This window comes from Bombus huntii, chromosome 3 (assembly GCF_024542735.1).
Source record: "Bombus huntii isolate Logan2020A chromosome 3, iyBomHunt1.1, whole genome shotgun sequence".
In the NCBI taxonomy this organism is placed as follows: Eukaryota; Metazoa; Arthropoda; class Insecta; order Hymenoptera; family Apidae; genus Bombus; species Bombus huntii.
Genome location: NC_066240.1, coordinates 15,911,057 through 15,934,927, shown reverse-complemented (window position 1 = coordinate 15,934,927; position 23,871 = coordinate 15,911,057). Strand labels below are relative to the sequence as shown.

Sequence of the window (23,871 nt, the reverse complement as noted above, 5' to 3'; positions counted from 1 at the left end):
ATATTTATATTAACTGTCCCCTAAATATTTATTTCAAGAAACAACTTGACTCTAAAATTAAAGCGGCAATCGCTAACAATTCCTAATAAATATAATCTCCTAATAAGTATTAATAATCGATAAAAACAAGATGCTACTGCAGTAAAAATAAAGGATATGAATATTAAAACAACGCAGACGAAAAGTGACTTACTGAAAAATGTAAAGCGATTGAAAGAGAAACCGACGAAATTTTGTTCAGCTTGTTGCGGACGGTTCGCAAATAGCTTTGTAACGAAGCATTGCTCACGTAAAACGAATAACGTTGGAAGTTCGCGAGAAAGATTGGTAAAAAACCGGCTGAATATTCTTGAGAAGTCCTCGACGAGTGAAGAGCCCTCCTGAGAATTTTGTACCACGGATCGTCATAGTAGACGACGTCTGGAAGGGCAAAGAGGGACAAATGGTCCTCGAATCTCTGAATCACCAACCCCCGAGTCGGCCCATTATCGTTGAATGAACTGACACTTACCTTTTTTCTCGTTGAAAAAGTCCGCGTTGACGCGCGTCACACAGAACAGGACGAATATCAACCACTGCAATCTGAAATTAAATGTTTCGACGTTACTTTATTTCGCATTTGAAATGATTAATTAAAAATGTAATCGATATCGATATAGTGTGATAATCAAATTTTCTTCCGATTTATATGTTTATTCTTTTCTTTCTTTAAATGCATGATACGAATGTTATAATAAAATCTGTATGTTTGATAATTTTTGTAAAACGCAGTAATGTTGATTTCAGGATAAAATAAAATTCCAGTGACATTTACGTGGGAAATGTAAGAACAATACTGATAAATGGAAAATAGGTAAACCTAATTGTTTTTTAGGCTGAAAAGTAACTAATGCGAAGTCCGTTTTAAACTCTTCTGATTACAATTAAAATTAAAGACGAGGATGTTAACGAAGGAATACTGATAACAACTTGACCAATTCCATTTACTTACAGAGAAACTTAAATTAATATGCGCGACATATACTAAGATTGGAAGAAATAAAGTTATACTTTCTTTCAATATAGAAACACAAACTAATTAAAAAGATCCAACTTTCCTAATAACCCTTTTCAACTACTCCTTCTTGTTAAAGTTCTTCTACGTTCTACGTATACATAACTCTCTTTGACATAAGAATAATATATTACTTTATTCCTAAGCTACTCTATATCTATACTATCTTTAAAAAATGGCAAACACAAAATTCCCTTTTCCTCTGAAATACCATTTCTAGATACGCGAAAAACTTCTTGATAGTCCTGTTACGATACTCTTCGTATCATTCCAATATTCCGAGTATCGATCATTACTCGGTTTTACTGTATTTAGATACAACAATTGCCGATATAGAGCTAAATGCACGGGTAAAAACAGATGCAGAGATATCGTGAAATGAAAAACCGAAACGATAGCGATTAAAACGGGGCTAAATGGGGGCTGTAACGATTGTATAGGAAGAGATACGCGATCTCGTGAAAGAAAGGCGCGAGATTAGCGCAAAAACGATTCGAAACGTTAGCGTTGTTCCAGAGTAAAACAATAAAGTCCGTCTCTTGAGACTGAAAGCGGGGGCGGATGATACGGACGCCGGAAAATTGGGTTCGCTGAAACGTGTTTCGTTAATGCGATCTCTTACGGAAAAAGCAAGTCTTCAAAAGGTGTTGAAAATCTGCTCCGTGAAAATGGCTACTGTATACAACGAACTTATTCAGCGTAAGTACCCCTTGTAAAAAGGAAATCCACCTTTTATGAAATGTTCTACATATCTTGACGGCTCTTTTAAGATAAATAAGTGTTGCGTTAAAATTGTGTACACGAGGGTTGTTCTTTCTTGCTACATATGTTACAACAGCGTTAAGGGCGTGGCGATATTTTACTGACACGTGGAAGTATAAAAGGTATAACTGTGAGTTAAAACGAGACAAAGATTATGCCAATTGCGTTAAACTAAATAATGTAACAACAATTTACAAAATATAGTTCCGAATTTTCGATGCCAAAAGAGAAGAAAATCTCAGAGATAAGAAAGCAGAGTCTCAAAGGACATGAAAAAGGTCTCCGAAGCTTAGATCGAAAAATCAGCATCTCCCGAGATAGAAGATTCCACAGATAAAAGACTAGCAAAAGTAGAACAAAATCAAAGATGAAGGACACGAAACTGCTTAAAACCTTAGGTCTAATAATGACTGAGAAATAAAAATATTGAAATTTTTTATTATTAATTACTTGTTATTAAAATCTAACTATTGTTCTATTTTATACTGTAATAAACTTAGTACGAATCTAAGCTCTCCATGGAATGTATAACTCTTTTTTTAGCAAATCCCCCAGCAATCATTTCCTGAACCAAATGGACGTTGAAATTTATTACGAACTCTTTTATGGTACGAGAAAGCGAAGAGATTTTTCTTGTCGGCAGAAAAATCTACGCATATCCATAGAAATACATAAAAGTGGCGGATAAAACGATCGTAACATCGAATGACGCGACGTCTATGTATGCTACTGTAGGTATGACTGTATGCGCGTCAACCTACAGACGATTTCTCACGTGTCGAGGTTAGTGTAACACGAGGAATTCGTTGCAAGAGTGTGGACACGTATTTGCATCAGTCGGCGAAAGGCGATTGCGGGCGTTTGGCAGCAACCGTCGATCATGAATCACGATCGAGAACTATGGCCTTGCGTAACGCTTGCAACCGTCCCACGTATACGGCCGTGCCCGCGGATTTCGATTTCCGTTTGTCAAGGTCGTTGCACTTTGATGCTATAACGGAATTCGATTGAGATAAACGTGTTTGAAAAAGCTTCGGTAAGTTATCAAACTCATTGGTTTATAACGACATTTAAACGGTCAACGAGGAACGATGAAAAATATAAAATATTCAAAGTTGTCGCATTCCGTTGTTATAGCTTTAAAATAGTATTCGGGTAAAGTACAGTATAAAATATGAATAATATCTTACAGAAATAATTAAAAGAAATAAAGATGTTAAGTTTGTAACACGAATCTATGGAAAATTATTTTCAATATTGAAAATTATATTATGCTTCAACAGTTGTTTCAGATACTTTTTCTTTCCTTTCTAAACGATGTAGAAAATGTGTTTCGGAACATTTACCGAAATGCAGACGCATACACTTTAATAGGATAATGGGATAGCTCTTTTAAATTCACGCAATGGCCATTCGCAATGGGCGGAATGAAAATGAAAAAAGAATATTGCTAACATCGAGCAAATTCTTCGCGAAGGATAAGGGAAAACAGTTACACACTTCAAGGTAGAAAAAAGTAACATTCTAATTTAATAACGCAATAGAGTAATCTAAAAGTGATTGCAAATATTTCAAAAACTAATAATTAACATAGGAAGATCTCTAAGAGGTGTACTTTTATGTCGAATTGATAAGATATTTCGTACTTCTAAAATCTGTATGAAAAATTTGAACGAATAAGGAAAGTCTTATTCATACAATAAAGTACTTATTCATATAATAAAATTTATTCAACGTATAATAGAATGTATGACTCATAACGTTGCCATTCGATCGACAGTACCTACTTTGATAAAAGCGTATTGAACACGAATGAAAGAATGAGCTTTTTATATCCAACATCTACTTTACATTGACCGTACAAATCAGGTTTTCATTGGTAGAAATGATAGAATATGATATTTTGTAAACATATACGTGATTAATGATAAATGTGACTTGCTCGATAAGTGGAAAAAGTGTCTTGTTTCGCGTGTACAAAGTGAAAGAATAAATAAGAAAACAACATTTCTTCTTCAAAATGACTATAACGAATTGAAGCAGACGTTACAACAAGATGAAGAAAATTTCATTTTCGTTAAATCATAATTTACGTCCCGATATAATTAATAAAGAAATATTTAACTTCGATTTAATAAACAATATTATTCAAATAATGGAATAATGAACAGTGACTCAAAGTTGCTTATTAAAGTAATAAAAAGAAATCAAGACAATTTCGTCGCTGATGATGCAACATAAAACTCGTAATTAAGATAAAAGAAGAAAATTAATGAAACCAGTTAGAGAGAGATGAAGAATTTTTATCTTTAAAAGCTCATAAATTATCCGTATTAAAAGATAGTTGGTCGTCGTCGATTAAGATCTTCACTTTTATTTTTATTACAACAGGCCGGCTGCTTTGAGAGATTCATCTTTTTAAACGGATGACATCATCAAGCAAGAAATTTCTTAGGGAAAAGGCAAATAAATCTCGATCCAACGGAAACGCACCATAAAGAAAGAAAAGGAAAAATGCCGCAACGATAACAGTTGTAATTTGTAATAACGAATAAGAAATAACGAAATCACAAAGCAGAAATATATAAGTATATGTCTACGTAACTTCTGCAAGGAAAAAAGTTCAGTCCGTATTTTATTACTCAACTCTTATTTCAATTTGATGTCCTTTGGCGGTCTTTTTTAAATCGTAATAAATAACACTTGAAAATAAATGAACAAAACATTTTGTCTTTAATTAATGCAATGAAAAAAAGATAATTATCAGTTTCCCCATCGCAGTAGTATCCACCGTCTAATTAAACATATTTGATCCAACAAAAGGTTATAAAAACAGGAGACAATTCAATTATCTTTGAATCACCCTAAAGAAACACTCATTTAATAGCAACTTCACGAGCACATTAAATCAAGCAATTACTCAACATCTCGCAGAATGTTAGCAGAAAGATTGCAAAAATTCCATGAAGCGATTTAAATTTCTCAATTTGGTCGCGAGACGGTAAAGCTGTCTCACGGGGGCGAGGTTAACATCGAGAAATGAAAATATGGACGCTACCATCGTTCGCTGTAATGTCGAGGAATGACGACACTCCATTAACCTAGTGGCCCAAGGAACGATATAAAACGGAATTAAAAGAACGGGGAAAGCCTCAATGAGATCCGGAGACACGTGTAGCGGGTGGAATAATTAAGCGTGGAACTCGAGTGGCGACGTCGTCGACGACAACGACGACGCCCAAGTGGTGCTCGTTAATGAACCGATGCACCAGAGACGGTTGAAGAGCCGACAAAATTCTGGGGAAACTTCGGCAAACAAAGGATCCGTACCTTCCATTCTTTGGAGTGATGACGCCGGATAACCAATTTCACATTTACAATCTGATCTCACAGGAAGGAAACGTCGTTTGGCTTTAATTCAGATGTTTCAGGAAATTATGCGGTTAATTACTGCCTTCTTTCAAGGTCTTCTTTATCGCGCTAGTATAAATACTTTAATATCTTTAATGGGTTAAGATCAAATTTTTTATGCCTCTCTATACGACTTTCTTTATTTTTTGAAATTTAAAAGTAATATTCTTCGCAAATTAGTCATTTCTGCGAAATGTATATATACCAGCATTAAATACGTATCTCGTAGGTATTCTATGTACATCTGCAATTTTGTTGTAAAAGTTATCAATATCATTAACGATCGTCGCTGTAGTGCCAATAAAATTTCTCAAGACGATTCGTACAATACAAATAATATATTCATAGAAAGCTTTTATAAGTATTCGAATACTTTCGTGAGCTACTGCAATGTCTAAAACAACCTTCCATTGATAAGAACAATCTTATCTTATTTCTTATCACCTATGTAGAGCAAGAAATCAAGCACCCTTGAGAGATGAAATCCAACGCATCCTCTCGCATAGTCATTATAAAGTTATACCGCGAAAATTTATCCGTATCATAACATTCTAGAGATACTGTGCTATCTACAGAATGCTCGTATATTTTTTTCGACGTTCTCCCCATTAACTCCGCCTTGTACTCTGTCGAATTTCCCCCGACGCTTTAATTAACAGCGTCGTATATCATTGCGCGTACGCGGAAGGGAACGATGCTAGTTTGTATTTCATCGAGCTTTTGCGATCGATGACACATGGTCCGGCGAATCTCGAGGAGCCATGACTAGATGACGAATGGCGAAAAATAAAGAAGTTAATTTATTCCTGTCCCGAAAACCGAAAGTAAGATCGCAAATCTCTCGTGGTTATAGTGCCAAAGGGAAACCGAAGAAGAGATTTGTACACTTAATGAAAACATTTTTATTTTTGGCTTCCAACACGATCCAAGAATTCGCGCAGACTTTCGATATGTTTACGAGCCTTCCTGGAATGTTTGGCATATGCGTGAGAAACATATGAAGTAGTAAGGCGACAAAAGAAGAGCTTCTTGGATGTATGTACTACAGAGATTGTGAAATTGATTTTTTTTTCTCTTTGTAATAGTCAGATTAAGAAGAGAATTTAATCTGTTAACGTACGATTTCATTTGCAATTTTTTCTCACTCAATTTATCGAAATCTGTTTTTTAACAGTGTGGTTGTAAAATATAATTCCAAGTATTTGTTTAATAATCTTCTTGTCGCTATTTCTTCCTCCATCTAGATTTTACAATGTCATGAAGCTTCAAAAAATATTTATAGTAAACAAGTATTTCTTTAGATAAGAGTGAAGGATTACGAAAATTTAGATTATTATTACAATGTAAATACGAAAGTGAAAAATTTAGGAGAAAGGACTCTCACAAGACACCTTCTAATGTATCAAAGAGACGAAGCAACAAAATTGAATAGCTTATAGCTCATAAATTCAAAATTATTAGCAGTATCTTGTCTCTTCCCTTTTATTGCATTCTTACGACTTAATCTTCCACTTCATGTAGTACATAGAAATGTAATCGATGTACCTACAACCTGTCTACCGCTGTAATATCGTACAAGCAATACCGACGTTATAGAGTCAACAAGCCGATAACGCTGCTTTATGGTGATGATATTACTATCGGATAGACCAACTGTCTATACAGAACGAATTTATTATAATTAGAGTCGACAGAGCTGCAGGTGTCCGATAAAACCATTCGGCGCTTCGCGAAACTGCGATTCTCCATTTGAATTGCGAATCATCTACAAAACTGTCAGCTACAGATTCGAACTGAGAGTTAGTAAAAATGAAAATCACAATATTTTCTATTTTGATTGTAAAATACAAGAAAAACATAAACACAAGTGGGAAATACAAAAGACACATTCACTAATATTTTACTTAAAAGACATTTTCCCAATGACATGGAACTTTTGTATAAAAATGAATGTGTGTGTTTTTCTGTATTAATACAGGAGCTTAAGCTCGTTATCATAGAAATTATATTTTACTTTCGATTACGACAAAAACTAACCTCTATCCAAGAAGGTATCGCAACAAAACTATACAAAACAAATTCTCAGTTGATATTTAATCTTGACCAAAATGTAAGAATTCTCATTCAATGGCAATTCCTGAGCAAAACCTAAAGGGTCTAATTCAATCTCAAACGTTAATCGAGCCTTAAAAATTCTCATTAAGACCCTGTTGCCGCCCAAACGCTAAAAATTTAACATAAAACGAAATGTGTTCAAAGCATTACGTGGACAAAGGAAAATCGCAATTTCGTTGAATTCAGCGCGTTAGGAAGCGGAACTTTAATCTCGGTCTCGTAAGAGGCGATAATTCAACCATGGTCGTGGCTGAACAACGTCCTCCAGTCCCTTAAGCCATCTCTGGCACGTCGCTATCTATAAACCGACGTTTAGGACCACGTGCCTCTGGCGATACGCGGTCAAGATGATCCTGACGCTTGCCTGAACGTCGCTCGTAAAGATTCACGACAGAAATGGTTCGTGTCCGTATTGACGAACGAACGAAGCGATGAGCAACGTGCAGATCCGCTCGTAAAGAACGTTCAACCGTGTCGACTAACGCGATATAAATCATAAAATCGCGTTAGGCGAAAATACATCGCGATAATGCTTCAAAAGGAATATGCGATGCGCCGTTTATAGTCGCTAAATAAACGGGAATTTATTTGACTTAAAATCTCAGCCCTCTTCACTCCGTGCGCAATAGCTTTATGTTACGGACAAAATGCTTTATGTCTGTTTAATTCCAAAGCTATTACGAACAAAGGGGACTGAGCTTAGGAACGGATAGTTTGATGAGGAGTAATTACAAATGGCTGTATAACTCGATTTTGTAGGTCTGTTCCAAATTTTGTGTATGTAACTGTTAGGTGAAATTGTACGAGTCATCTATGATTTTATTCGAAAGAGAATTATGTCGAAATTAGAGGAACAAATTGTAGACAATAGGTGAACAGGGGTTCTTTATGTATTTTATAATAATAATACATAGGTATACGATAAAAAAAATACGTGCTACAGTTAATTTACTTATAGAAGGTGATATAGAGAATATGGTACTTATGATGAAGAACGATATAAAGAATATTATATTTTTAAAAAATAATACGGAGAAGAGATTATTTATAATCTCCAACATAAGAGGTGTTTTTCAATTCTTGTTTTCAGAACTTCGATACTCTGTATAATTAAATTTTTCATTAAGTTTTGCGTAAATATATTGGAAAAATGGATACAAAGTTTCTTCCATATCGATGTTAAATTGTAAAAGGAATACTTTATGCATCTTCTACGCTTTGACAATCTTATCTTTAAAGCACAAAATTTTATATGTTCCAAGGAAATGGTAATATATAGCAGAATATATAAAAGAGATGTAGCTTTAGCTAGAGATAGAGCCTTTAGCTAATTTCTTTCAAAATAAATCTGCTGGAAGTTCCATAGTATAGAAAATGCAATTATAGCAAGACGTGCAGTAACTTACGGTAACTTAATCTTCCGTGACTGATAGGAAATATGCATACCTGGTCAAACTTCAGCTGACAACGTTAAGTTGCTCAATTCAAATAGTGCAACTATCATCTATTTAACTTGTTAAAGTAACTTTCCTAAACTAACTTTCAGTCAGTGATAAGCGTTTATACAAGATTCTATAGAGAACACGTTATGTTTTTATAAGCAAAGAGACCCGATTCATAAAAACGTAAAAATTTATACTATTTTACACTCCGTTATAGAATCTTTCACCTCTAATTTTATAATTAAACCTCATTTCTTTGAAGGTAAACAGATATTCGAATATTTTCGTACATCTTCTAATATTTTTCTCTTTGCAGGATGTTACAAAAGGTTCGATTCTTCGGTAAATTATCTCTGTTCTATTAAGTTCTTAAGTCCACACGAAACAAAGATTAAAATAACTCGGTATTTAAATGTAGGCTGAACCTTTCAGTATAAGTCTTCGCGAGACACGCGACACAGACGCTTTTAATCGCCGTTGGTTTACACGCGCGTGTCTTTTCATGCATCTCCAGTCATTAACCCTGTCCAGGAGCACATGGTGTAATTCACACATAAGAAGGAAAAGGAACATCGACAGAGTTCATCGATCGGAGCTTGTTGCTCCGGCTTTAAACCCCAAACGACAACGTCCTACAACGTTCAAGGGAAAACTGCCAACTATTCCGTCCGAGAATTTTCATCTCGTTTTTCTTTCTTTAGATCGGACCGTGTCAGACAACCTGCCCGGTTACGCCAGTATTACATCCTAAGATTAGCCACGGTGCACACTTGGGAAATGCCATTCAGGATTTACGAGGAATTATGCAATGGCAATCCCTTTTCTTGTTTTTTGGAAGAATGGAATGAACAAATAGAAAAATAGATATCAAGGCATATCATCAGGCTGCGGAAGCACTTGTGAGAAATTTAAAGATCCAAATATGCATAGAATGCATATATGTATATAAAAATATGTAAAATATTCAAAGTACGATACTCGTAATATTTTGCGGATGGAACATATTTCCGCTTGGATTCTACTTTTAGTGTAATTATTATTTTCGTGAACACAAAGACGTCTATCTTCTCTCTTTCTTTTTTAGTTTTAACTGAAATGAGTTTGGGAGGGTTTTATAAATATCGAAGGATTTTTTTTATAGAATCGGTAGAACGTTTAAGGGGTGAAATAGTTTTTGAATTGGAATAGTTCTCGCGTAATTACTGTAGAAGCATTTCATATAAAATTATTCATTCACATTCTTTGAATGAAAATTACACATCGAACGTGAAATTTTAGTAAAATGAAAGTTTCATTTCACATGGTTCTTCGTTAAGTCCTTTGCTTTACGTCAGGTCCTTCACATCGATAGGAAAGTAAAGGAAGTTCATATTTAATTGGAGAATTTTTAATCTGAATTTTTAAAGAATCCTCTTATATTTGATTCTCTTATATTGTTCATATCTACTTGTATAAAAAGGACTTTATTAAAGGCAAAATTGAAATTTTTTCTTTATGTGAAATTTCCTTATTTTATTATATCTGTTTCTCATTTTAAGCAACCTAGATATTCGTAAAGATTTTCAAGAAACAGCAAGAACTAAACCACACCATTAGATTCGATTGCTTTAATTTATTACACTTAGTAAAATCCGTGTCCTAATATTATTATATCAGTTACAGTTCAGAAGCAGGTTCTATACTTTTAAAATAAAAACAGAGAAGTATTATTTTGTAATTTTTAAGCAACCAAGCGTGTCCACTACTGAAGACAAACTAAATTCATCTCATAAAGTTTCAAGAATCGTATCATTTTATGACTATGCGTAGCAAGAATGCAATTTATATTCGTGTCTTACGGCTTCTACTGTCTCATTTTAACAAATAATGCAAATTGCCCAAGATGCCAGTAACTTCTTACTGCAATCGACTTCTTTATTACTTTCCGGATACATATTCCTTTGATGTTTGTCTTTTTCAGTAAGCTGAATCTATCTCTAGAAATCGATGAACAAATTCAACTTAATATATTTTTTAATCGTTGTTTCAATGTAATAAAAGATGTATGACAATATGAAATATCTACTTAAAGACCAGAAGTTGCTGTAACGCCGGCTGAACTGTAACTAGAATGTCGTGAAACGATATTTTCTTATTAGATGGGTATACAGTCTTATTATAATGCTATAAAAGAAAATGGAACTCAGCAGGGTTACAAGAAAATGGAAGGAAAATCCTAATATGCCAAAGTACTTGAATCTCACGGTAATTACTTTCTTTAACCACTTAAAAATTTTACGAGATCCATGAAATCAACTAGAAGAAGATTTTTCTATGTGGAAATAAAGGATCTAAAAATATGTTAGCTGTCATTTAAATTTAATAAAATAGCGATAAACTACAGAGAAAATAGTACAAATTAGGTATAGTATAATAAACTACACAAAGATCTGAAGATGAGACTCATTGTCATGAGAGTAGACACATTGATTTATAAAAGTATATTTTTCTTTGCATTTACTATTAGATTGATACTCATGACTATATTCATTAAATTAAAAATGGCATACCGGAGAAAGCATTTCTATTTGTTCAACGCCACAACTAATATTACATATTAAACGAAACAGCCGTTCCTTCTCACAGTCATTTCCATTTTAACGGAGTTTTAATTAAATTCCATATTAATTGAGCCGTTACAATGCATTATCGTTTTACCCACCAGAGAAACACCATGCGGAATGCCGTGATAAAAATTGCGAGAATATTTATTTACGAAATATAAAAGCATTGATACATGCAATCTAAACAAAATTCAACGCGACTTTTATTCTTAATAAATGAATATCCTTCGATCCGAAAAATTTGTACTGCATGGTAAAACAGATGACAATTCCATGAGATAAAAAGAAACTTGATGTTAATCACCGGTTCACCTCGCCCGTACAATTCGAAATAAATGCCGCGTTAGCAGTTTCATTTGTGGCCACACCGGCATGCTTGTGCATTATTGCGACGCGAACTACATCGTATTCCACGATTGCATGCTTTGAACTTAATTTATCATGGCATGCGAGGCAGTTGCACGTTTCTCCGAGCTGACAACTAAGAGTTACTTTTATTTTGTTCGTTTGTACCATTGAGATTTATAAGATAAGATAAAATCACACCTATCGATGGATTAACGACAAAGCGATTCAATTTTATGAAAGGCACAATTATTCTGGTTGGATGAAAAAGGGGACATTTTGTTTTATTCTTGAAATTTCATTAGAAAGTAGTAAATGGAAAGACGATTGATTATACGTATGTATACACTTCGAAGTAGATGTTCACAAAAAGGTAATTACAGAATCGAATAATTAAAAGTAGTATCATAAATATATTAGAATATTGTTTATCAAGAATTTTGGTTACTATTATTAACATATTTTTGTTTTAATTATGTTAGTCGTCAATTCTTTTTTTTAGAAATGAAATACGATAAAAATGTAAAAAAGATGATGATCAGAGCAATCGACTAAATTTATGGCGTCGAAGGAAATGACGAAAAACTTATAGCCATTAAATGGCGGATCATAAATATGAAACGATGAAGATAGTATTCTTGACAGAAAGTTGTCCACTAGAAACTAGGTTAAAACTTTCGTGCACCATATTTGTGGACACTGAATTCTCCTTTTATATGGCAGTAAAACTTCTAAACATGAGATCTAGCACGCTTTTAACTTCCTGGTACCTTGAACCTCTGGTGAAATTGAAACTATAACGTGGAATTATGTATGGTATTATCACGATATGTTTCGCAACGAAGGAAATATGATAAATAAAAGGAACAAAACGGAAAGTCATTGAATTCGTGCGATGAGTTGAAATAGGTTGCTTTCTAAACATGTAAATAAAAAATAAATTATTTTATTTTATTTTTTCTTATTAGTATTTATTTAATCGTTATATTCAATAATTTAGAAATTAATTCATTCATGTTGTTTTAATGAAAAGCGTATGTAAATGATTGTCTTCATTGAAACACAATTGAACAACACAACATTTTCCTAAATGATAGTAAAATTATGGGTTTAATTCTGAAGCTATTTCTATCTTTGATCATTGAAAATCCCATAGATTAGGTTTCATCAGTACGTCGGTTCAAACTTTCCTTTAATACTCATCGTTAGCATAAGCTCTTGTTTGATTCAATAACCTAAGCATTACGGCTTGAACGCAATTTAGTATAATTAGATATTAAATATATCGATCAAAATAAAATTAATTTCCCGATAACGTTCAGAAGAAATTTTACAAATATTTTTACTGTGTTTCTTATTACTCAATTTTTTTTATAATTTACTATTTTAATAGTATACAAATATACGTTGACATTATCATAGAATATTAATAAATCAGTGATTCATTTTGATCTATTGTAATTCGATATCTAAGGTAAAAGGGTAATGTCCGGAATTTAATTGGAATAAAAGTTTTAATTTCGACAGGAGGATGCTAGATAGGTTCAATTTTAACATGAAGACTGAGGAATTTGCAGGGCAGAGTAATTGGAAATTCGCGTAGGCAGATCTGAAAGTGCGTCCTACCGATGAATATTGGAAAGGCGGCGTCTATCCTCCTTAATTGATCGCGTAGATATAAAGACTTCGTAAAGAGAAAAATCAAAATTGTAAATTTTAGAAATTAGAGAAAAACCATTTAATGATTAAATAACGCGTGTAATCTTTCCCAAGCTAAAAATATATGTAATTCTAAAGTTTCTACATTTCCAAATATGAAACATTAACGATATTCGATATTATCGATTGCCAAAAATAAAAGACAATACACTAACATCAAAGAGTACAGCATACATTTGTAAACGAAACGTAAATATGTCGTGAAAAATAAATGTACCTACAAAAAAGACAATTTTTAACATATATTACTTACCTACATTATATTATACTATTTCATTTGAATAATTTCTCCATAAATCAATACCAATTATTTTACGATTGCTCTTTAACCATTAGCATTTAAAGTAACATTGAATCATTAGAAATTCATCGAGAGCAGGAAGCGTATCACGAATAAGGATTACACGTCGTCTGTGATAAATCCGACTCATTTGGAGCCGCGGTTAAAATCTGCACTATTTCCAGCTATCCCCTGAAAGGCCGTAAATTGGAGAGTTAACTTTCGTACGCCTTCGAAATGTATTCGCGAGAAAAATGTTGTTAGAGTGGCATAGAAGCGATTGGACGCTAGAAAAAGGCAATTCAACGTGGAACGCAGATATACACGCCCGTCTATTTTCCACAATTTACAGCGCCAGTGTCAACTTATATTTCCTCCTGCGAAACTCAAGAAATTACTTAATACAAGCATGAACAATCACGTATTTTTGCTGTAGTCTCAATTTCGTCGGCGATCAATTAGCCTCGTGAAGAAAAATTGTGTTTTTACATACGACTAATTAGACCGAGTAATTTCTATCCAAATAGTTTCTAAGCATTCAACGACGAATTACAAAACAATATCGAGGAATACTAAATTCGAAGATAGATTTAAAAAGACGTTTTAACACTTTTCAATTTATCGAGTTGCTCGATATATCTTATGAACGTCTCATATATCCTATCATAGAAGTCTCTAATTACGGAACGACTTGATTAACAAGTCAACTCTTCGAAAATATAACACAATAACGAAGAATTTAGAATACAGTTAATTCTTAAGAATTTTGCATTTCTCGTATCAGATACAAAAAACATATATCTAACTTTCCATAAACGATAAATATTAATAATTGTGTCACATATGATTCACCATGGTACGTCATTGTCAAGCGTTTAAATCAGCTATTAATGTCCCAAACCTTCAAATAACCAATCCGTCATCGCGTTTTACGAATTTCTCGATCCAAGTTCTATCCGCTTATTATGCATTCACGTTCTTTAATTTCTCCATTAATTTCATTCATAGTTGCCACGCCCCCGCGCCCGTAGCATTCATTATTCATGAAATTCTTCCGAATCCAATCGTAAAATTCTACTAACGGGTCTGTGCTCGCGTTGAAATTTCGTTTGTCAAAGCGAAGGAGACGTCCTTGCTCGTTCGTGTCCCACCTCCACGTCACATTTATTCGCCGTTTTTGAATCTGACGTTTATTCGCCGCCCTTTCGTTCTTCTTTCCGCCAGTGAAACGCGTTACGAGTAATTCCCTCTCCTCTTCACGCGAATCGAATCGAACAAACGAACGTTCGCGGACGAGGAAAGGATTTCGCCGCGCAATCTTCCAGCGAGAATGAACGAACGTTTGAAATACGCGATGGTCGTGAAACGACCAACGACGAGGTAAAGAGCGAATGGTAAGTTTGAATACGACGATCGAACGTTTTCTCTAACAGAAGCGGACAGGCTCGATGATATTTCTGCGTGTTGCAATTTCAGTTGCGTCAGGGTGCGTTTAATTGCATGCTGAGTACCGCAGTGTATCTCTCATGTTAACGAGTTATTGTGAAAATACGAGGTGGATGCTATTCGATCGAAGATTAGAATAGAACGGTCGATTGTTGTAACACAGAATTTCACGGCGAGTTTCTTCTTGATGATAGATTTCAGTATGAATGAATGTAATTTACCTAATGATATAGTAGTTTGCTTGAAAACATGCAGTTAGTCAGAGAAACGTTCGTATTATCTCAATTATCGAATTCGATGATTTCTTTAAATCTCCATTTACGTTATAACGAATTGCTCTTTTTCAACAAACGAGATATCAATCGACAGCTTAGTTATTGCGCTATATATTGGTAAATGTTTCTGACTATATATCGTTAAAGGATATTAATCATTTGAGTTCAACAATTGCAAGGATTTATGTTTCACTCTGCGAATCTCCCAGTGAGATTTCGCGTACACGCGGAGAGATAAAAAATTTAAACGCACCGTGAATAAAGTCACGTAAAAATCAGAGCAGTTAAAGTGAAGCATCATTTTAAGGCTCAACACACGTAACTGTTTGGAATAGCGTTAGCTGACGAACAAAGCCATTATCGCGTTCACCCGCTAGATCTAATATTAGTCCATCCATCGGCGGATCTCGATGAATCCAGAATTTGTCTGTTTTCATTTTCGAATTTAATACCGATATGCACAGACGCACGTGTATCGGGAATGGCAACGTTCACCGAATCGTTTTCAAAACTCTCTCCGCCCTTAACCCGTTGAGCAAAATAGACAGAGCCATGAATAAGTCGGTATTTTCAATTTTCTAGAAACCTTGGCCGGTATATTATGGGAGCAGACGACACCGGTTGAACTTTCGAATAGTTTTCGCTCGAGAAAACGCTACAAAAGTTCCTCGCGACTCGTCGTATGGAAATAAATTATTCTTTCCCTTTCAGAAACCTTTGCCAGCAGCAGCGCGAATACGCCGTTCTCTTTATCAATTTTACAGTGAATTACACCGACAGAATCGTTCTTTCGAACTGTAATTGCTGCCGCGAATACGAGGGAAACGAACGCTTTTTCGAATTCGCATTTCCAATGACTAACTTAACAACTCTGACTTTTTCCCCTGTATCATTCGATCTTTCGTGCGAGGAATTGAAACATCGGTGAAGTGGTTCTTTGGCAAATTAGATCGAAGTTACGTGATAATTTTATTGATACGTATTAAGAACTGGGATAATTACTTACTTTCAGAAAAAGAAAATAAGCTGAATAAATTTCGCATAGCAGGAAATCAAATATGAACGTTGGTACGTGTATACGAACTTGTTACCGATAAATCAAAATCAAGTATTATATTTTGTCATCGTGATTGACTATGACAGAAGATATGTCTCCTCTCGGACAAAAGTATTCAATGTTCGGTAATCACAAATTCATAAAATTGTTAGTAATGAGTTACGCGATATCGAGTCTGTTTAAACGAAACTGTCCAAGTTCCTCAAACTCTTCCACGCGTCAAATTCGTATTTTCGTTTGATGGCAAGAAAAGTATTAAAAACGTAGGAAAAGAATTACCCCACAATTACCGTGCCTTAGAAGAGTCTAACCCGCAAGCGCGAAATCAAAAAAAATTCAGAATTTATAGGAAAAAGATAAAAGTTTAAAACGCTACCCTCAAACTCTCCCCTAAACTCCTTCCAACAAGGATCGTTACAATCGCGATCCTGCAGCTGATCCGTTACAATTGGAACACAAATTCGCGATAATCTGCGCGCAAAAAAAGCATTAAAAAATAGTCGTTTTTATCCTGGGAAAGCGAGGGCACACCGGGTCCGGGACAAACGATGGGAACGATCCTACGAATTCACGACGAGAGAGGAATCCTCCGCGGGGGCTGAAAATGAATCAGCCATTTGCTGGCGCGCAAGAAAGAACAGTGGTCGCGACACGTTCGTAGATTTTATCTACGACTGGATGTAGAACAACGCGCAACACGGTAGTCCGCGTCGCGCTTACGAGCTCCCAGTTAAAGCTGCCGCGGCACACGTGCGCCGAATGCGAACGCACTCGTAAATACACTCCGCGTGGATTAACACGCGGCCATCACGTGCCACGTGTGTTTCACCCCTCTCTCATCCCCTCGCAATTTCATCTCTCTCTTCGTTATATTCACCCTTTTTCCATCTCACTTTTCCCACTTGCCTCTGTTTCACCTTCTATTCTTCTGTCTCTTCCTTCTGCCTCTCTTTCTCGTTTGCATTCGACGCGCTAGTAGGGTGGCCAGAGAGAGAATTCCAAAAAGAGCAACGACAGTGAGTTATGTCGTCGAACCGAAAAACACGGCAAGTGCGAATGCCACCTCGACCCTCTTCGGCCAGCGGGATTAATACCGTATCGCGTAATGCACCTACGAACCAAGGCTTGACTCGTTATTTTTCGTTCATTGCACCTCCTTCTTTTCTTTCTCTCTCTCTTTATAATACTTTTTGTTGGCAAGATATACGCGCGAACGCATCGCGATATGCTCGTGACACTGCATAATGCAAATCCAACCGCTCGTACGATTCCTGATGCATGATCGTGTTCCTCGTAGTGTCTGAGTAGAGAATTCGGCAGGCTTCGATACGTCGATCGTGTTCACTTCCATTTGAAAGGTTTAATGAGAAAGTTTGTAGAGTGAAGGTTTGTGTAAGCCCATTTAAGAGAAGTTGTACGAGTTGGTGTGAGTTCTCTTCCTTTTAAATCAGTGATCAATTTCGTAGCAACGACAAGGATGCCAGCGATAAATCGTCAACAGCATTCTACTTGAAAAGATTACATTAAGAAATTCGCATCTCCTCGATTCTTCGATAAAAGCATCTCGTATTTTCTGGATATTATGAAATATATCTTGCTTTCGATATTTTATATATCATTGTATCTCTGCGTATATTTTGTCGTGTTCGAAGCATTGAAATTACCTACACATTACATGATTTCAATTTCTGTAAATATACTAATTGTTCGCAAAAACTACAACCACCTACCCATAGTATCTTTGAATATCTTTGTATCTTTGAATATATCTTACGAAGCGTCTTTTATAAAACTGCACAACACTGAGTACAAGCTGCTTATCATATCATGTTATACTATAAAACATACATACATTACATATAAAGTACATAGTTTCAAAATGTGACTGATATAATTCAAAGAATTCATACTACACCATTGAACTACTGCTGAAATAATGCAACATTTCGATGAACTTTTATCGTAATCTATATCTTCTACGTGATATATTTTGCAACGAGGTCAGCCAGATTTAAACCGATACGAATAAATAATACACCGAACACTACTAAATACTATTCTTCCACGTTCCTATTAATAAGAGATCTCTCTTAAGAAGACGAAGAATACTAAATAAATGTCACGAATGGAGTACAAAAATATCATGGTCTCAGAATAAAAATACGCCTTTGATTCATTTTTATTTTATCCATCCATTTATTTATTTATTAGATCCATTCACAGAAACCTATCGGATTAAGGCTCAACTTCTAAATAAATTAAGGTACAATAAATTATTCATATACACTACATGATTAATTATTCTCTTCATACCACTTCGCAGAATAACTTTCCTACGGCAATCTTCCCCGATGAAAATATTCCGGATAGGAGAAATTAATCGAATTCAATATTCATATATGGAAATATATATGAATAAACTTTGATTTCTGTGTCTAGATATTAAAGAAGATACGCATCACTACTTAATGCAAATATTTTGTAAATCGACCCTTATGGCATTATGATAACAGTTCTTTCTTCTATAAATTTCATAATATTTACGAATACCTATAAATAAATTAAAATTATATAAACGAGATGCTTGGCTAATAAATTATCGAAAAGAAACGTAAAATGAAAACCAAATGTCTCTTTTTCAATTTTACTTCAAATATAACAAAATAGACGCGTGGAAAATTTAATGGTTCTTTAAGGAAATATCTTTCCTCTTTTACAAATCGCGCACTCGCGTGTGACTGCGCTTAAATGACTGTTAAATGAATATAAAGGACTTAAGGAAACGCAAAGCGCAGGTACTTGATGGGATCGAGACTGGCTCGTTCCTGGAAACGTACCAGCCCGATTATTATAGACGACTGAATTTCCGTAGGGACGATACGTGAACGTATAGAGATTTTAGACGAAGAATGGGTGTTCCAGAAGCAGATCCGGTTATCCAGAAGTGCGACTGAATATGTAATACCTGGCATAGTCGACAAAAGAAAAATAGAAGAATATTTCTTCATTTCTATACTTGTAATACGTTCGTGAATTCAAACGAAGGAAATGAAATACGTGTTAACTTTCCTGCAGAAGATCAAATTCACATAAAACTAAATCCGACATCTAAACATTTTAAATACGTATTTTAATTATTAATCGGGAGACGACGAGTGGAATCATTATTATTGGATCTTCAAATTTGTTATTTAAATATTTAGATTTCGTTATGAATAAAATTGCAATGTGCCATGAAAATATCATTTTCATATTACTAGTTGGAGCGAAAAATTTACGATGTTTTAAATTTGCTTATTTATAGTACAATGAATATTTATCATGCTATTTATATAAATAATACTCGTGTACCTTAATTATACCTTGATGCTAATATTACTTAAAATTCTACCAACATTCAACCAAATTCTTAATCAGTATTTCTCAATTTTCTTGACTTATCGACCACCGCGATATTAATTTATTCCTCCAAACCGTACTAGAAACAACCTTATTCTACCTTCTCACAATTTAAACTCGAACGTACATATTCATGCTCGTACGAATTATAAATTGTACAGCGGTAACAGCCGCGTACACGTGAATCCGGTCACATAAACATCGATCAACTCCCGTTCATCGAGCAAAAACGAGCAAAAGAATAGTTTCGAGCGTACAGTGTTCCAAACATCCGCAAGACGACACGACTCGAGAATTACGAAGCGACAACGCAATCAATGACACGCGACAGCAAGAGCAAACACAACCGGTAGAACGTAAAGCGATTTCGAGGTCAACGACCAGAACGAAGAAAGCCTTTCCTTCGTTCCATTCATGGCGGCGCGTAAATAAAGGCCGAATTACGTCTGTGAACCCGATTTTCCAACGAACGAACGACTGTCGATTTATCACCGGCCAAGACCTCGTTACCATCGTGTTCCACGTCCCATGATTCCTTCGGTTGTTACGACTGAACCACGGGAAACTACCCTACGTTCACGGTTTCTCAGAGTTGTAACGACTATACAGGCAGAAACCACTCTGCGACGACAAGCGTCCTCGCGTTTACGAGGGTTGAAAACTTGTGGAAGTGAGAAACCGCGAAATCAGTCAAGTGGCATTCCTATCCTTCTTTCTAGCAAATCCTACCTGTGGCTCGTTCGTTCTCGTTCAAACCCCTAATCCGTCTCTTTAGAATGGAATCGTATTCCCTATTTACTTTTTATACCTATTTATTTCTTATTTTCTGCTTTTTTATTTTTATTTTCTATTTATTTATTGCGAGCAACTGTGAAGATTTCCAGAAGGCAGGACCGTAAGGCTATAAATCCTTGCATGAAAAATCCTTTTAAATTGTTTGTGATATGTATAACAACATTCCCTCAAAATTGAAAAAAATAGGAATACGGAACATGCTCTATTGTGTTAAACTACATTAATCAATTATATTTATGGAGCAATAAATAGATCGCGGATGTTTATGGATTTCTGGAAGAATTAATTATGGAAGAAAAAATATACAAAATGCGAAAAATAAAATATTCATTATACCAAATCCCTATTTAGATTTCACTAAACTGTAAAAGGACAAATTTAGATGAACATCCGCAGTCTGATGATAAATCTCCCAAGAATAACACGTAAACACTCACCTAGGCCGCATGTTGAGTCATTCCATCTGACTTGACAGGTGGTTAATCTTGCCCTTGATGAATCTCTCCCCCGAAACCGTTTCTACCCGTCTTCTATTTCACCCGCTAAACTTCCGACTGCTTGAAGGTGACTCTGCTACCACTCTTAAAAGTTCACTCCGCGACACTGAATCGTCTAAACTTTCTTTCTCTCTCTCTCTCTCTCTCTCTCTCTCTCTCTCTCTCTCTAGTACCAATCAAATCACCCGATCGAAGAAAGCAGAAGTTGAAGTTCAATGTAACGCGGTCGAGGTACACTCGATTTCAGCTCGATAGCCGCAACTGTAAGGGACCGACGGTGGCGCCAATTTCCAAGGTCGGGCCGAAGAGCAAGGTCAACGTACTTCCGGGTCGGATCGGCACCAAAGATCTCCCTCTGATCACTATAGTTACCGCACGCTGTCGTATCGAACGATTTTCCTCGCTTTCACTAACAATCTGTAAGAACGAGATCCTCGTAGGTACCAATCGCGTTCTACCACTCGCTATGTCGCAACCGCTGACAGCCCAATCGACTCCACGGTCCACCACTCACTGACAACAGTCCCTTCGTGACACTTGCCGCTTCCTTCTCGATTTTTCTCCCTCCTAACCTCCTCCTACTCCGCGGCTGCCGGCACAACGTCGTACTAGACGTCGTCACGCTGATCTAGTCTCTCTTCTGCTCTCTCTCCCTCTCCTCTTGCTCCATACACACTCTTGCTCCTCTTTTTCCGCTCCTGTCTCAACAGATCACCAATAATAGTTTTAGCCTTAAGTGTAACAATTCTCCGGCATAGTCAGTTTAAACCTACTAACCCTTCTTTCTTGGTTCGCGAACCAAATGTTGAGAAGAAAGAACTCGATGCGATCGTGCGATAGGGGTTGAAACGACGATCGGTCGTCAAGGTGTATGGGTCACGGTTCCAGGAGGCCCAGCGAGCTCCACGCTGTTCTGCGTGGCTTTAAGTCGACGACGAAGCTACCAACCGGTGGCGGCCGATTCAAATTCGCTCCCCACGTGGCGGCGACGGCGTCGTCCTTGCGACTGCCACCGGCACGACGCCCGGCGCCGGGCAATGCGTCGCCATCTTGCGGCCGCCGGCTAAATCCGTTTTAGTGAACCCGCCACCGCGACGAAATTGCACCAGACATTTTCATGCTTCCTTCTTTTTCTCCTTTTTTTCTTCTTTTTTTCTTCTTTGATCGTTTCTCTCGTCTCCTTTCCTCTTCGTGTTTCTGCTCCACCGGTTTTCCCGGCTACCGGGGACCTGCAAGGAATCTGGTGGTTTCAGAGCGATAGCGAATCGATGGTATCGATGCTGGGTCCTAGCGTTCATGTGTATGTATATTCGTTTCGTGAGTTTCGCATGGGAACTGTGTATGTTAATTATAAGGAGAATTAATGCGATACCCAGGTTGATGATAATTTTTATTGTAATGAGTTTCGGTAAATTAGGTTTATTATCGTCTGGAATGTTTCGGTCAGAATTTTTTTCCTAATTGAATTGTTGTGGAAATTGTTTGCATAATCGGATTGATATTATTAGCAAATCTTGTAAATCTTATAAATCCTACAACGGTAAAAAGTTTGTTACATAAATCTCATAAATAATGCAAATTTCATAAGCTAATTGTTTCTACTACTTGGGATATTTGACGAAGTTTAGTACATATATTTATAAAACAGATATACAATAAATATTTCTTTCGCTTAAAAAAGTATAAAAACGATTTCTCTAACTGTGCAAAATCGAAGGGCAAAGATGTTTCTCATTAGAGTAATGGCACTGAATATGTATCAACGGCACTTAATGATCCATAATACGTGTACGAGCATCTTATAACGAATTAAGTACAATAGCTCTGACAATCGTAACGCGTGCATTAATAAAAGTTGAGTCATCTGATTCGTAACAAAATAGGAATATTAAAGAGAAGATATGACACCGACAGCGACTCAAAAGACTTACGAGTAAAAATGAAATAAGAAAGAAGCGATATACAATACGGTAGATACGTTAGAAAATATTTTATCTTATCTTCTTTTCTTTTATATTTTTTCAATTTCTTCGCTTCAACTTCAATCGTATTTTTTTGAAAAATTAAAATACGTTCTTTCTTAATCTAAACGTTTAAATTATTGAATTAAGACGAAAAAGCATATTCGTAATGGTACAAAGTGCAGAGTTGGATCAGTATAGACAGAACAATCAAAGGAAGGAAAACAAGCGATAACAAACTAATTTCTATGTTGTTTCCATGTAAGAGCGGTAATCGAATCATAACAATAAAATCATTGGCGCCGTATAAATAACATTGGCCTCCTCTTTGCGCCACTTCAATCGCTTTGCCTCACATGTGAGTACGATCTGTCTGACATGTGTCAGAGTAGAAGCCAGTGATTACAATTCACAGAACCTGACGATTGAGAGAACATTGTTCTACATTTTTACGCATCGATAACGCCGTCATATACTTAGAAGTGCTTTAATCTTAATTATTCTAATACAATTTTACATTACGAAAATCTCAACCTTTTCGATATTAAGCAACACTGTACTTTAAAAATTATTAAACAACAAAACAATAAACGTATTTTTTTTTACCAAATTGGTAAAAAAATTGATAAGAAAAAATTCAAGAAGATCAGTTAATTAATGATAATAATAATAAATATATATACACATACAATTATTAAAAATATCGATTA

At 35.6% G+C, this 23,871-nt stretch overlaps 1 protein-coding gene across 2 annotated transcripts in view; it reads right to left on the bottom strand.

The window, feature by feature from the left end:
• The window catches only part of LOC126863966 (collagen alpha-1(XVIII) chain), a 344,993-nt gene extending 322,781 nt beyond the window's left edge, over positions 1–22,212 (bottom strand). The window contains exons 1-3 of one of the 2 annotated variants that reach the window (XM_050614761.1): positions 21,978–22,212; positions 21,141–21,898; positions 512–582 (exon numbers count right to left, since the gene is read on the bottom strand). In XM_050614761.1, coding sequence (XP_050470718.1) covers positions 512–582; positions 21,141–21,151 — 82 coding nt within the window. In that variant the 5' untranslated portion in view covers positions 21,152–21,898; positions 21,978–22,212. The remainder of the gene's footprint in view (positions 1–511; positions 583–21,140; positions 21,899–21,977) is intronic. The other variant, XM_050614762.1, reaches the window with a different exon arrangement.
• Positions 22,213–23,871: the final 1,659 nt, after the last annotated feature.